Source organism: Gigantopelta aegis, chromosome 6 (genome assembly GCF_016097555.1).
Source record: "Gigantopelta aegis isolate Gae_Host chromosome 6, Gae_host_genome, whole genome shotgun sequence".
Taxonomy (NCBI): domain Eukaryota; kingdom Metazoa; phylum Mollusca; class Gastropoda; order Neomphalida; family Peltospiridae; genus Gigantopelta; species Gigantopelta aegis.
In genome coordinates this window covers 89715183-89731222 of record NC_054704.1, presented here as the reverse complement: position 1 = coordinate 89731222, position 16040 = coordinate 89715183, and the positions used below count along the sequence as shown (strand labels likewise).

Here is a 16040-nt window from a genome sequence, read left to right as displayed (position 1 = left end):
TTTCTGGAATTTGGATTATAGAGTCACCAAACAGATTCTGTCCTTGTTTCTTTTGTGAATAATGGGACGGGATCTTACTCAAGACGGTTATAACAGTGCTTGGGTTGTAGGATCAAACTCCTGTTCCTGCCCTATGACTGGTCTATCAAAGGCCATGGTCTGTACTGTCCTGTCTTTAAAAAAAAATGCTGCTAATGGAAACCGTAGCAGGTTTTAGCTGATGATTACAACCCCTGCAATTAAGAAAATGACCACGGCAAAAAAAAATGCCACTGAAAAAAACTGAATGGAGTACCAAGGCAAAAAAGTGTCGTTGAGAATTAAAAACTCCACGGCAATGTCCACGGTATTGCTGACTGCCATGGGCAATTGCAGGGGTTGAGATTATGAATCATACGAGTTACCAAATGTTTGACATCCAAATGTCCAGTGATTAATAAATCAATGTGCTCTAGGGACAAAACAATATTGAACTTCAATAGCCCATATTAACACCAATTTTTAAGATGATGCAAAGCTTTCTGGATTTTTTGTCTCCTGTCATTTCCATATCTAAAATAATAATAAAATAATGTGGGGTTTTTTTAGCATTTTTATGAATATCTGGGTTATAAAGAATAAATACATGGGGTTTTTTAATGTCCTAACAAAATGTCAACTTCTTACAATAGATACATATTACCGGTATTCCTTCTTTAGAAATTCACACTGTGGATCCGTCAGAGATATATACACATGAAATCTGCTCTGCTTTAGATCTCATGCCACAGTATTTAAATATTTGTCTGCAATAAAGCTTATATTCAGAAAGAACTATTTCCTAATTTCTCCAGTGTATATCACATGGTGCCAGACTTAGATAGCATAGCATCAATTAATGACATTTGTCTTCCAGATAATTGGAGAATCTCGTTACTAACCCAACTCTGTTGTTGGGAAAGTAGTTCTATAGATATAAATCTGATGGCTCAACAAATGGAAACGTCTGGACCCTGGTGTGAGAAATGAGAGAACACTAGCGTGTAAGTGCTGGCCCTGATCAAATATTGATTCAGCTCAACTTATCCTAAATGCACATTTTCTTCACAGTTTTGGCACTTTTCATCAGTGTAAGCATGTGAAGCTAAACAGTAAATGGGAACGCAATTGTTGGTTGTTGAATTCAGAAATATGATGCTAGAATTAGTGCATCTGCTCTAACAAGAACATGAGTGGTTCAAAGTAGATTAACAATTTTGTAAATGAAATTACGTGTCGATTTTGTTTTTCAATTCTTCAGAGGCACTATTCCCATAGGAAAATATATTAGTGTTCTGTCAGCCGTATTTTATGCACGTTTTCTGTGCATTCATTGAATGCAGTCCGACCTTGACATTTAAAGGGAGCAATCACTCTCTCTCCCCATCACTCCCCTGCTAAGACTAGTTCAAGGAGAGTAATATAGAATCAAAATGGTCGCCATTATCTAAATTTCATAATGTGCAAGAGTTCACAGAATGTTTCAACAAAGGAGACATTGTGTCTATAATAGGTTTAAAGAAGAGCAGCAAGTTCGACATCTGGTAACCTATGATTAATGAATCAATGTGACCTAGTGGTGTCAAAGAAAACAAACTTTACGGTAATTTTGTTGGTGAAAAAAAAAAGAGGCCTTAAAATTCAATTCATCATTTGGAAGGAAGGAAATGGTTTATTTAATGACGCACTCAACACATTTTATTTACAGTTATATGGTGTCAGACATATGGTTAAGGACCACACAGATATTGAGAGAGGAAACCCGCTGTCGCCACTTCATGGGCTACTCATGGATAACACATACCATGGCCTTTGATGTACCAGTCGTGTAGCACTGGCTGGAGCAAGAAATAGCCCAATGGGCCCACTGACGGGGATCGATCCCAAACCGACCGTGCATCAAGCGAGCGCTTTATCACTGGGCTACGTCCCGCCCCAATTCATCATTTGGTGGCATCTAATAATAACAGCAGTAACAGCGACTGTTTTAACCACAGTAATTGGGTTTTTTTACTTGCCGTTGGTGACACATCCGTAAGTTCGAGCCCTGTTTTTATGCTAAATATGTAACAGAATATACTACAGGATTGACACTTGGCCTACTCTTTACTCACAAATCTGTCAGGTGTCAGCCCAACAAAACAAGTCTAAGACACCTGATTATGGAGAGAACAAACAGGAGAAGAGTCAACAAAACCGTATTTATATATACTAACACTGATAACACACAGCATACTGGGAAAGAAAAATGTGTGTTTAATGATATACCAGCCTGTGTTATCAGCTATTACAGCAATTGTCAGTGTATGATACAGCTTGATCCTGAGAAACCGGCCTCGGTGTGCAGTGGTTAAGCCATCAGACTACAGGCTGGTAGGTACAGGGTTCGCAGCCCGGTACTGGCTCCCACCCAGAGCGAGTTCTTACGGGCTCAATGGGTAGGTGTAAGGCCACTACATCGTCTTCTCTCTCTCTAACCACTAACCAACTAATCCACTGTCCTGGACAGACAGCCCAGATAGCTGAGGTGTGTGCCCAGGACAGCATGCTTGAACTTCAATTGGATATAAGCACGAAAATAAGTTGAAACGAACAGCCTTTCAATTAGCAAAAAGGTTTTATTTATACAAATTTTATAATAGGAGTGCGCATACCACAATTTAACAGTTCATCTTTTGCATTCATGTGGTTTTATTAGGATTATGATTTCACTAAGTTTTACATGTATTTAGGGTATAAGCTGGATGCCAAAAATTAATAGCAGTTTGGCAAATTTAATTTTAAAAATCTGAAGCCAAATTCAAGTAACATTTAAAGGGACACGCCCTAGCTACGTTTATTTGTTAACCATTATGGCATTGTTTTTCGCTATTAAACCCCATTTTTCACAAATAAAATTGCACTTTACTTACATTTTATTATTTAGAATACACATTTCCATTCATCTGAAGTGCTTTTTGGTAATCCTGATGTTTGTAAAACCACGAAATGCATTTTTTGCATTTTTTCACAAGACGTGTTGTCGAAAAAAAAACGTTAAGCAAGCGAGGTCCAATCTATTTTTAGAGGGGATATTTCCATTTCAATGTCACAGACGTTGGTATATCACGTGACCGTTATCATTTTGTTTTCTCGTGCACGGTTCGCGCAATCAACATCCAATTTGTTGTTGTTCATTTGTGAGATTTTTCTTCACAGTTCGTGAACATTTTCAGTAACAATAAAGTTCAGACAAGTAAGTGTCTTAATACAAAACGTTATAAACCCTTAAAACCAATAATTTTGCTAAGTCTTACGATATCTGGAGAGGGGATACAACCAGGACAGAACAGTTGGAACATGTCCAGGAGAGGTGAAAAGAACACACCCCAAGTCTGTGAAATTTGTCGTGACGTAGGCATTGTTGTGCTTCGAGCGACATCTACCAGTGACATCAGAATACTAACCTTCAAAATTATTTCAAACAATTGGGACATGGGGATTCCCATGGTATTTATCGATATAAAACCCGCTTTTTCACTCCATTTGATAAAAACGTGATCTAAGTGTGTTACAGGTTTGTAGATTAACCAAATTATAATTTATTTTCACTGGATGGAACTAGGGTGTGCGGATTTAACTAAGGAGAATTTGTAGTTTTTTAAAATTACTATACACAAACAACACATGGTTTTCGAATTAGCCTTTTGCCGAATTTGTAATGTCATATATTTGATAAATTCAACTTTAAAATGCATTTGGCGACATGTTTAATGACTGCTTAAAACCTGTGTATTACTAAATTATTATTTTAAAATGTTTTTACAATAAATTCCAGAGCTGGTCCTGATAAATCAACTCTGGCATCACTACATAAAGGGGGCAGGATTTAACTCAGTCAGTTGTGTGCTCGCTGGAGGTGCTTACATTGCAGGATCGAACCACATCGGTGGATCCATTAAACTGATTGGGGGTTTTCTTGTTCCAACCAGTGCACCACCACTGGTCAAAGGCTGTGGTATGTGCTTTCCTGTCTGTTGGAAAATGAATATAAAAGATCCCTTGCTGCATTAGGAAAAATGTAGCAGGTTTCCTCTGATGACCATGAGTCAGAATTACCAAATGTTTGACATCCAATAGCCGATGATTAATTAACCAATGTGTTCTAGTGGTGTCGTTAATTAAAACAAACAAATACTACAAAAAGACCCCTGGCTGCTCCACAAGGTAAACAAATAAAATGTCCACACAGGACAATAATTGAAAATCTGCATAAACCATTTGTTGCCTAAAACAAACTGAGGTAACCCATTTCGAGCTTGCATATAACCAACCCATTATGACTGTATATGATCTCCTGGAACAAAACCTGGTTACCAAAAACCCAGATTTGCACGAGTGAAACACAAATGAAGAACGGAAAAAGGTGCAGATCAAGGGGGTGGTACCAAATCAAAAATAATCACTGGCGTAGGAAGTGTGTGGGGGGGGAAGGGGGGCATGTGCCCCCCTACTTTGTGAGAGCAGCGATGTTTTTTTTATATATTTATACATGTGTTTATATATATATATGTGTGTGCCCCCACACACACACTTTTTGGCACCTTCCTACGCCCATGATAATAATAATAAAAGCCATTTCAAACACCTCTTACCCTGTTCCGCTCCACCCCTGACATACCCCTTTCACAAAGCCCTGGATCCATGCCTGGAAATTATCGTTCTTACAATTTTCAGACCTGTTTTATGTTAATATATCTTATCCTGCTCTAGTGGCGTCGTTAAACAAAACTAACTTTTTATATGTTAAGGCCTTTTAATGGGGCTCTATCAAAATTTTCTTGGGCAGGATTTAGCTCAGTGGGTAGAACGCTCGCTTGAGGTGGGACTGAACTTGTCACTGGTTTTTTCCCAGATTCAAAGGTTGTGGTATGCACTGTCCTGTCTGTGGGAAAGTGCATATAAAGTAAAGTTTGTTTTATTTAACGACGCCGCTAGAGCACATTGATTTTTTATCTTATCATCGGCTATTGGACGTCAAACATATGGTCATTCTGACACTGTTTTTAGAGGAAAACCCGCTGTCGCCACATAGGCTACTCTTTTTACGACAGGCAGCAAGGGATCTTTTATTTGCGCTTCCCACAGGCAGGATAGCACAAACCATGGCCTTTGTTGAACCAGTTATGGATCACTGGTCGGTGCAAGTGGTTTACACCTACCCATTGAGCCTTGCGGAGCACTCACTCAGGGTTTGGAGTCGGTATCTGGATTAAAAATCCCATGCCTCGACTGGGATCCGAACCCAGTACCTACCAGCCTGTAGACCGATGGCCTGCCACGACGCCACCGAGGCTGGTTGAAAGTGCATATAAAAGATTCATTGGAAAAATTGAAAAATCTGTCTTGACAGAAGTGTGGCAGCCATAGGTTGTGCAAACGTCAGGCGTGCTTGAACACAAATTTTTATGGAAGCAGCCAAAAAATGGAAAAATATAATCCATTTCGGTAGGACTTTCCTTTGGCACTGTCACATATAAAGAACATTATAAATACTTATCATAAATAGTTAGGGTTATGGTTATGGTTAGTGACAGTGCCAAAGGCAAGTCCTTGCTGGATTTCCTTTGTAGACTAGGGCTGTCAAAATTATTAAATAACATCCAATAACCGATGATATAAAATTAATGTGGTAGCCTATAATAGTGCTAATAAACAAAACAAATTTTAACTATGAAAACTGCATAATGTGAACTTGTTGCTGTTTATCTTTCTCATTAAGATTTTTTTGTTTTGTTGTTTTGCGCGGGGTTTTCGCGCTCGATCGCGCACGGTTAGACAAAATTAAACTTACTTCGTCTTCAGCCGCATCGCGAAAACACAGACAGGCAGCTCTTCGCCGAAACCCATCTTCGTCGTAAGTTCTCGTCGAATTCGGCTTCTCTTTGACCATATTTCGCTTTTCAGCCACATCAGAGTCGATTGTCATTCATGTTCATGTTTACATCGCTGTGACAGTCGTACACGCGCTCACGTGGCGCTCTTACATGTTGACAGGCAGAGACGTAACGGATTACCCACCAAAACACATCGTGTGCCGAGTGAATGGTCGAGATAGTGTAGCTGTATCTAAACATTCGAGCCGTGCGCAAATGGGTAATTATTGGAAGAGCATAATTTGGTTTGCGTTGTGCTCACCTCGTAATAGCAAAATATTTAAATTTGATGTAAAAAGTTTGTTTAATTTTGTTTAACGACATCACTAGAGCACATTGATTTATTAATTGATGTAAAAAGAAACAGGAATGTGTTCTGAAACAATAAATATGTTCTGTTTTATGTGCAGTGTATTAAAGTAGTGGCCAAAATATTAATTTAACATCAATACTTCTAAAATCTCTATTTAGTAGTGGTATTGACTTAATCATTAATGTGCTCCCTGCACTACTTCATAGAGGGGATTGAATTTGAACCGTGGACCCTCTGTCTAGCGTTCTACCAACTGAGCTAATAGGGAAATCCCAGTACTGCCAATAGGATCCAAGGGCGAAGACTGAGGGTTCTATATGGGTTGTATTCTACAAGTAAAATCCATCTCTGCCTTAAGATTTACTACCAATAATATTTTTTATTCATAATTCAGCCCCCCACCCCCCTCCCCTGCTCCGTCATGCCTGGTTGTTCGGACGAACCCTCGCGCTACGCTAAAACCTTTTCTTCTTCTTTTTCTACAGTATAATATTCTAGGCTATTCAGATAGGTATCCAGGGAAAATGTTGACAACGGAGTCCGTAGGTGCATATTTGAACTCCCTCCCTAGGTCCAGACCACGCTACGCTCTTACTAGCACAATGTCATACCATGGGCGTACATAGGGGTGGGGGTCGATAGGTTCGACCAAACCCCCCCTGAAATCGCTTTTTTTTAATAATTTAATATATCTGACATTGATATCTGACATTATTATATTTACTCAACATAGAAATATATGCCCAATATCTCTGCAATCTATTTCGGAACCCCCCTTTTCAAAACTCAACATAGAAATATATGCCCAATATCTCTGCAATCTATTTTGGAACCCCCCTTTTCAAAATCCTATGTACGCCCATGCATACTCGCAATATCCTGTGTACGATGATACACGGTGATACTGTCCACTCACAAGAAGCTACGTCCAGGAACTGTGGGCCACGGGCAGATTATTACGTCTCAATTGACTGTGTATTCTTGGGCAAAGAACAAACCCAGCCACTACGTCGGTTCCATATACATGTAACAGATAAATAAACCTCCACTGAGAGGATTCGAAACATGGAACCTCGGTATGAGACTTTTATGCCACATAGGTTTGCGCCCCCACCTACCCACCCCCTCCCCCTCAATTGAAGGTTTGTTCCAGAGTTGTAGGTTATGAGCAGTGAAACTGTTACAGGCCTTGACTGGGTTATATACAGAAGAAAAGAAATAGGTAATCTGCACGACAAAACCAGGGTCGTATCTCTACACAATGCAGAGTCGAATGGGCATTTGGCAAAATAGTGCTTGATTCCATGAATCTCTATCTAGAGCCATGTCTATAGGACAACCACTCACGGGGAGATTTTTTTCTGGAGACTGTATCCCTTTTGCACCACCAAAAAGAGGACTGCCACTCCCAGACTACTAAAACAAAAATAGCACCGGACAGAGCTCATTAGAATAAGTACAGCTATCATGACATGCACTCATAAATTACTGTAAACCATGGAATTGTAAACCAAATTTAATTCACTAGCGTAGTACTTCACACAAAGCTGTAACGTATAATTGATTGTTAGTGGTATCGAGTTGACTCTCAGTGGCTAGCTTTTGCCCGAATTAAACGAAAATGCCCGAATCTGGAAAACAACATTTATTCATATTAGTATTACTGCCAAACAGTTATAAAAGGTTGCAAACGAATCACTACGCATTTTGTAGCCTACATGGATTATAACTAAGTTTGCGAGAAGAATGATGCAAATACATGGTAAAAAAGGAAGGAAAATTTTCTATTTAACGACGCACTCAGCACATTTTATTTACGGTTATATAGCGTCGGACAGATGGTGAAGGACCATACAGATATTGTGGGAGGAAATCCGCTGTCGCCACTTCATGGGCTACTCTTTTCGATTAGCAGCAAGGGATTTTTTATATGCACCATCCCACAGACAGGATAGCACATACCACTGCCTGGAGCGTGAAATAACATGGTAAAAAGGTCTCAGGTTAGCACACTGTGCCCGAAATTTGAGTATTTTTCTCCAGCACTAAGGGGGAAGTTTGCCGTATGCTTATGGTGGCAAGGTCAACTAAAACACTGTGGATTGAGGATTTTGGCTGCAGTCATTATTAGCTGTTACTCTTTGTATCGTCCCTTATTTCTTTCCAAGAGTAAACTTGCATTTTTTGCTAATAAAACACACAATCCCTACATTGGCTCCAAATGTAACCGATAAATCAATCTCCACTGGGGGTATTAGAACCATAGACCTTCTATATGAGAGTCCATTGTTTTACCAACTGAGCCAACATGAAAATTCCCACTAGTTACAGCGCCAGTAGGAGCCATTATTGTAACTCCAACCACTGTTGTTACCCATGAATACTAACGGATGCAAATCCAACCACTATTGTCACACAAAATGCAACCATTAGTGCAACCCGTTAACAATAGTCGTCGCAATTGCAACCATCATTGTCAACGGGTGGCAGTAGTGATGGCTTTCATAGACCTGGACACTGGTAAATTGCAATTGTGCCAATTAGCGCCCTCCTCCCCAGCCCCCCCCCCACAAAAAAAAAATTAATAATAATAATAATAATAAAAAATAAAAAATAAAAAATAATAATAATAAAAAAAAAAAATAAATAAATAAATAAATAATCGGTCTCTGGTCAGACCAAAGTTCCAGAATTGTTGCGATGATGCGGTTGTTGTTGTTTTTTGAGGGGGAGTGTTGTTGTTAACAAACTAACAATTAGCCACTGGCTCGGACCCCCAGACATCTGAGGTGTGTGCCTAGGGCAACGTGCTAGAACCTTAATTGATAATAAGCTCGAAAATACAAGTAAAAATTAAATATTTAACTTCGATTTTGTTATAGATACTATGTTAAACAACGTATTATAATTTACTACGTAAATCCTTTATTCTATATGGAAAAAAAAGGTCTGTCAGCCCCTACCCCCACCAGCTTCACAGCCTCTTTGTGACCCCTAGTACCATTCTTCAATATGGATGAGTGTTGTTGTTTTAGTTCGGCTCTATCTTGTCCAATTTTTTTAATGTTTGAACATAAAAACAGAACTTCTAAAACAGTTTTCTTTTCCTTTTTGCTTTTATGTTTCTTTTTGTTCTGTTTATATGATTAGTCCGGCTGCCATTTTTTAATTAAAATGGATAGTATTCTTCATATCACGGCACTAAATGATGTTATAAACTAGACTATCGTGTCTGTACCAATGTTTCATGGCCAAACAATCTAATGATAACAATATTATTCATATATTCTATGTAGTTCTTCCACACATTTAGCATCAGCATGTTGTAATTCATCATCAAAGAAAGGTCCATTATACAGATTTTCAGATAGAAATTCGTTGCTCTGCATTTATGATATATCTCTTGGGAACAAATGTGCTCTTGCCTGAACTTGAAAGCAGATTCTACGTCACATTCTCAATGCATATTGTTGTAGTTGTTTTATATGCTAAATACCATCTTCATACTTGTATCATTGTGCACGATTTTTTGCTAAGCCTCCTGAATATATTAAAGGGACTATTCTGAGTTTGCAGCCATTGTAAGATGTTTGCGATAACAGAGCCTTGTTAGCGACTACCATTTCATACTAAATGCATTTTCTTGTTTAGAATACCAGTGTCTGTATATCGAATGTGTTTGCGGTCGTATAGTAATGGTTGTAGCACTCAGTGTTTACTTTAATTCGTGATATATATTTTTTCGTACGTACGAAATTATTGAGAGGTAAAATCCGCTTTGGGCTATTACAAGCATTAGGACAACAACAAACACCAGGCGCGCGGATATTTGGGATCATTTGCTTTCGTTTCGACACAGCTGGTAAGGTAAATGGTATCTAATGGTTACTTGTATATCATATCTGAGGGATTGACAAATTCATTAGTTCTCGGTCCCAGCTAGTGAATTTGTGGTCTGGTCTAGTGGAAATTATCCAATATTTTACTAGAATACATAGGGCATTAGCCAAAGCTTCTGTAATGACTAGTGACTGTCACAAGCATCTGTTGAACACTGTCTTGCACGTTATATTTCTACATTAAAAAATTTATCCTAGTGATTTCCCTAGAAATTAGGCAAGGTATGGTAGACCCAACACTTTTGGGGCATTTTCACCATTTTCGGGGCACTTGTTTTTCATTAAAAATTAAAAAAATACTTAATTAAAATAAACATTAATGTAATTTGTGTGCTTGCTTTAATAAATGAATGGCAAAAGATATAAAAGGCATATTTTATTAATTACTAATACCTTTTTGGGTGTTTTATAAAGGCAATTTTAGAATTAATTACTGAAAAAGGCTTGTTTAATCTCAGGACATCATGGTGCTGATTGAGGCAAGATGGTACTAGACTATTGAGGCATGGTGCTGCACCATGCTAAAACAAGCTAGGGAAAACACTATATCCATCTCGCTTTCACTCGTTATTTATAGTTTTGACGCAACTCGTAGGATAAATGGTATTCTCTGTATGTTACAATTCGCTTTCGCTACACGCGTGAAATATGTCTTGACACAACGCTTTTAAATAAATGATATCTAACGGACACACGTTTAATATCTCACAATTGTTTAAAAAGTGTCCGACTATCTTTCGCTTGTTAAATACGTTTTGACACTTAACTTGTTGGAAGATAAATGGTATTTAGTTTTAGCCCTTAAAATGGGCACTAAGTTTAGTTAATTTACAAACCTGCAACACATTTGGATACGGTCATAACCGATTGAAGATAAAGTCTGTGGTGTTTAAACGGGAAATACAGAATGAAAATAACTAGAGTTTGCCTCAATAACCATAACTTATCAGACGAACTTGCGTTTTTAGAATTATTAAAATTGCTTTTTGGGGTATTACAAAAATCTGGATGACCAGAATTACTTTATGTGTACAAAAATGTAAATTCTAAATAATAAAATGTAAGTATTTCTAATTTAAATGATCAAAAACGTCTTTAATAGTGAAAAATACGTCGTAGTGTTTAAAAAGTAGAATCCGTCACTTTAAGGCTCATATAAACTGGATGCGGCGCGTGCGTGCGGTCCGACTGTTGCGTCCAATACGTCTGCGGCTTGCGTTTTGGGCATATACACCATAGGCCTATACGACTATTTCATTGCGGGTTTTCACGCATCGCACTCATCCAGTCATTGGAACTAACGTACTCTTCAAAAACAAAGAAACTTGACATTGGTAAAAATAAAGCTATCGGATTATTTTTACAGAATTTAAGACATCGTAAAGACAGGGGCGTAGGCTAGGGGGGTTCGGACGAACACACACACACACACACACACACACACACACACACACACAAACACCCCGCTGAAGCAAATGGTCCGCTTTCAGAACTAAAACATACAGGTTTATACATATGGAGTTTCTGGTGGTGCAAAAACAAAATAGAAAAAGGTCCACTTGGTTCATATTCGAACCCCCCCCCCCCCCCAGGTCCAGATCACGCTACGCCCCTGAAAAACAATCAAGTAAGTGAACGAATGATGATGTAAAAACACTATAAAATACGTTCGATTCGCATAAACGTAGCCATAGTCAACGTTTGTACTGAAACGCAAAAACGCAATCCTCAGAGAAGCACATGCGTCATGAAGTTCTGTGACTTTGCATGCCAAACCCTCCGCTGGTGGGGCATAAAAGGCCACATCAGTAGTGATTCAAAGAGACCGCATAAGGACACTGTAGGTAACGCAATAATGCCAAGATTGACGTCAGCTCAATGCAATTTAATGCCATTGGGAGATTGCAAGCATGGACAACTCAACAAGCTGTGACAAGGCACTTTGGCGTCTCCAGGGCCCGTGCTTATAAAACTAAAGTCTAGACTTTAATAAAGTTCAGACTTTAACGTAATGCTATTTGAATGGCGTTGCCATGACGTTAAAGTCTGGACTTATTAAAGTCTCGACTTTAAGGTTTATAAGCACGGGGCCTGAAAGACCATTTCTGCTTTATGGGCACGGTACAACGCCACTCAAAGTGTTAATGACAGGCCAAGGTCAGGTCGACCCAGAGTAACTACCGCCGCTCAAGATCAATACATCCGGGTGTGTCATCTTCACAACGACACAAATCCCTGGACTACGCAGAATTTCTGACCAGACAGTTCGTAATCGGCTGAGGGAGGCAGGAATTTTCCTTAGACGACCAGTGTGACGTAACGTTTTGACCCCACGTCAGTTAGCGGAGCGCCTGCAGTGGTGCCAGAAGAGGGTGAGATGGACACGTGCCAGGTGGAGGACTGTTTTGTTATCAATTGAGTCTCGTTTTCTCCTGTCACGTGCTGATGGACGCACACGTGTCTACAGACGTCGAGAGTTATGTTATGCTCCAAACTGCGTGCAACAAGCCGACCGTTTCGGTGGTGGCAGTGTCATGGTGTGGGCAGGAATCCATCATGGTGGTAGGACGGCTCTTGTGCATGTGGCAGGTGCACTGATGGGCATCAGATATCGAGCAGCATCACGTCATTCCGCACATGAACATCAACGGTGGAATGTTTCAGCATGACAATGCCAGACCACATGTTGCACGTGTTAGTCAGGAGTTTCTGCAGCGCCACAACGTCCAAGCATTACCTTGGCCTGCCCGTTCGCCGGATTTAAACCCAATATAACATTCTGTCCCGGATCAGGCCCCTGGCTATCAAGAGACGGGACCCGGGACGGACATGCTCGAAACCTTCGTGGTATATGAGCATGACAAAATTATCCCCTCCGCCAATATAACATCTATTGGATGCACTGGATCAGCATGTGCGCCGGAGGAATCCACCACCCCAGACACTTCCCCAACTTCTTACGGCACTGCAGCATGAGTGGCAGAACATTCTACAACGTGTTGTGCAACGTTTGATTGTTTCCACGCGTCGCCGTTGTCAAGCTGTCATCAGAGCTCATGGTGGTCATAACCGATACTGACATTTTGCCCACCCCTATGTCTGTGTGCATGTTTCATGTGGATTCCCAGAGATACTGTTTCGGACATGTGCAGAGTAATCCTCTTCCCATGGCGTCTTGATCTTTGGTTACTTGTATCATGTCTACCAGGTTTTTCTTTTTATTAAACTTGGAAAATCAGTGTCAAGTTTCTTTTTGTGAAGAGTATATTTAGATTTATTTATTTTTAGCCGCATTCAGTTTATATTAATATTATATATTATTATTATTGGTTAAGAATAATACAGACATTTAATTATGAGCCATTACAACTTTTATTTAAAAAGTGTTCTACTCACTTTCGCTCGTTAGACCCGTTTTGATACTGTAACTCACTGGAAGATAACGGACACTCGATAGCGCAGTGGTTTGGTCATTTTCCAGGCTGGTGTGTGTCGGGGTCTCATACCCTCCCCTCCCCTACCCCGCCCATTCCCAAATAATATGATATGTACGAAGGCTATATATACTCTTCAAAAAAAGAAACGCAAAAGGGTACAAATGGGTTATAACTCCGATTTTATGTTTCCTACCGGTTCATGCTTTGTGAATATAAGGTCATTGCATGTCCCAAACACATTCCCACGGTTACATTCGATAAAACGCAGCTACTGTACAATAAAGTTCCAAAATGTGAATATTCGCAAAAACGCAGCCACGTGCAAACCATGTCACCACTGCACGTGCGTTGTCTGCACGTGCAACATGAACACCGACAGTATAAAAGTGCAGGGTGTTCGCTTGCCTGGCCTCTGTATCTGGCCGACAGTTGACAATCCAGGACATGCCACGTCTCAGTGAACCGCAGAGAAACAATGCCATCGGCCGACTAGACGCAGGCGAATCCAGAACGGCCGTTGCCAGGGCATTCCATGTGTCCCCAAGCACCATCTCCAGACCTAGATCCGGTCCACCACGGGTCACTACCCCCGGGCAGGACCGCTACATCCGGGTACGCCTCCTTCGGGAACGATTGACTACTGCCACCTCCACAGCCGCAGCAATACCAGGTTTGCGCAGGATATCCGACCAGACCGTACGGAACCGCCTACGTGAGGTAGGAATTCGTGCCAGACGTCCAGTTCGAGGTGTCATCTTAACACCACAACACCGTCGACTCCGACTGCAGTGGTGCCAGATTCATCGACAATGGCCTCAACTGCGATGGAGACAGGTGTGGTTCAGTGACGAGTCCCGATTTCTGCTCCGACGTCATGATGGAAGATGTCGCGTGTATAGGCGTCGTGGTGAACGTTATGCGGCAAACTGCGTGCAGGAAGTGGACACAGATCGGCGGGGGTAGTGTCATGGTGTGGGCAGCCATCTCACACACTGGCAGAACTGACCTGGTCCACGTGCAGGGCAACCTGAATGCACAGGGCTACATTGACCAGATCCTCCGGCCACACATCGTTCCAGTTATGGCCAACGCCAACGCAGTGTTCCAACATGACAACGCCAGGCCTCACACAGCACGTCTCACAACGGCTTTCCTACAGAACAACAACATTAATGTCCTTCCTTGGCCATCGACATCACCGGATTTGAACCCAATTGAGAATCTATGGGACGAGTTGGACCGACGCCTCCGACAGCGACAACCACAGCCCCAGACTCTGCCCGAGCTGGCAGCAGCCTTGCAGGCCGAGTGGGCCACCATCCCCCGGGACGTCATCCGTACTCTGGTTGCTTCAATGGGCAGGCGGTGCCAGGCAGTTGTCAACACACGCGGAGGCCACACCCGGTATTGACTCCAGATGACCTTGACCTTGGTGGTGTGTCCTATCACTTACTCACAATGGACTAGAGTGAATTGTGAACAATCCTGCAACATTTGGTAATTATCGGACTCGCCATTCAATAATTAAATCAATTCTCCAAATGTTACGACAATGTGGTTTTGCGTTTCTTCTTTTGAAGAGTATATATCTGAAGGCATACGCGTCGATCATCGATTACCAAATGTAGGCCTACGCCACTCTCTCTCTGTCGGCGGAGGGTGTGCTTCTCTATGTCATACAAGTCCGTAGGAACTGAGGTAGGGGAACCATCAGCGTACGAGGCAGGGGGCAGATGGCGCTGAAGCAAACCCTCAAATTCGGGCCACAATTATGCAGATATCTGTATTCAGGGTAAATTTGCTAACCTGTATATCCACCATTCTACCCTCAAAATTAGTTGTAATTCATGTAAAAGTGCGCAGTGATTCGTTTGCAATCCTATTTAGCTGTTTGGTAGTAATGGTAATATATATATATATATATATATATATATATATATATATATAAAATGTTGTTATCCATTTTTGTTTAATTCGGGCAAAAGCCAGCCTGCCCCCCCCCCCCCTTACAAAAAATGGGAACCCGTAAGCCAATGAGGGGGACGCACCTGTTCCCTTTCACTCGACGACGAAAATGTACGGGTTGGGTTTTTTTTAACTACTATATATAAATAAATATAGAAATATGGCTTGTACCCCACTCCTCCTCCCACTAGAAGTTGTGATCCCATTAGAGATTTTGCCCCATCCCTCCAGGTGTCGTTCCTATGGGCCTGTCGTATTACCAGTAGGGGCCTATGTAGAATTATAACGGACAGTGACCAAGAGTTGATGTTTTCAGTAGAAAATAGTTTGCATGGCGGCGACCTTGAAAACAAAAAGGACTGCTAAATTTAACAATGTAATATTACTATTAAAAAAAAAAAAAAAAAGGGAAAAAACAACAACACCAACAACAACAACAGACAGACGCTCAGACTCATCGATAGGCCAGTGGAATGAACCATTAAACATAAAA

The 16040-nt window shown here is 40.8% G+C and overlaps 1 protein-coding gene across 1 annotated transcript in view; it reads right to left on the bottom strand.

Annotated features, from left to right (window-relative positions):
- LOC121375872 (diphosphoinositol polyphosphate phosphohydrolase 1-like) overlaps window positions 1–6068 on the bottom strand; it is a 36692-nt gene extending 30624 nt beyond the window's left edge. The window contains exon 1 of the mRNA XM_041503548.1: window positions 5852–6068. Within this exon, the coding sequence (XP_041359482.1) occupies window positions 5852–5986 (135 nt within the window). The 5' untranslated portion in view covers window positions 5987–6068. The remainder of the gene's footprint in view (window positions 1–5851) is intronic.
- Between the last annotated feature and the right edge of the window lie 9972 nt (window positions 6069–16040).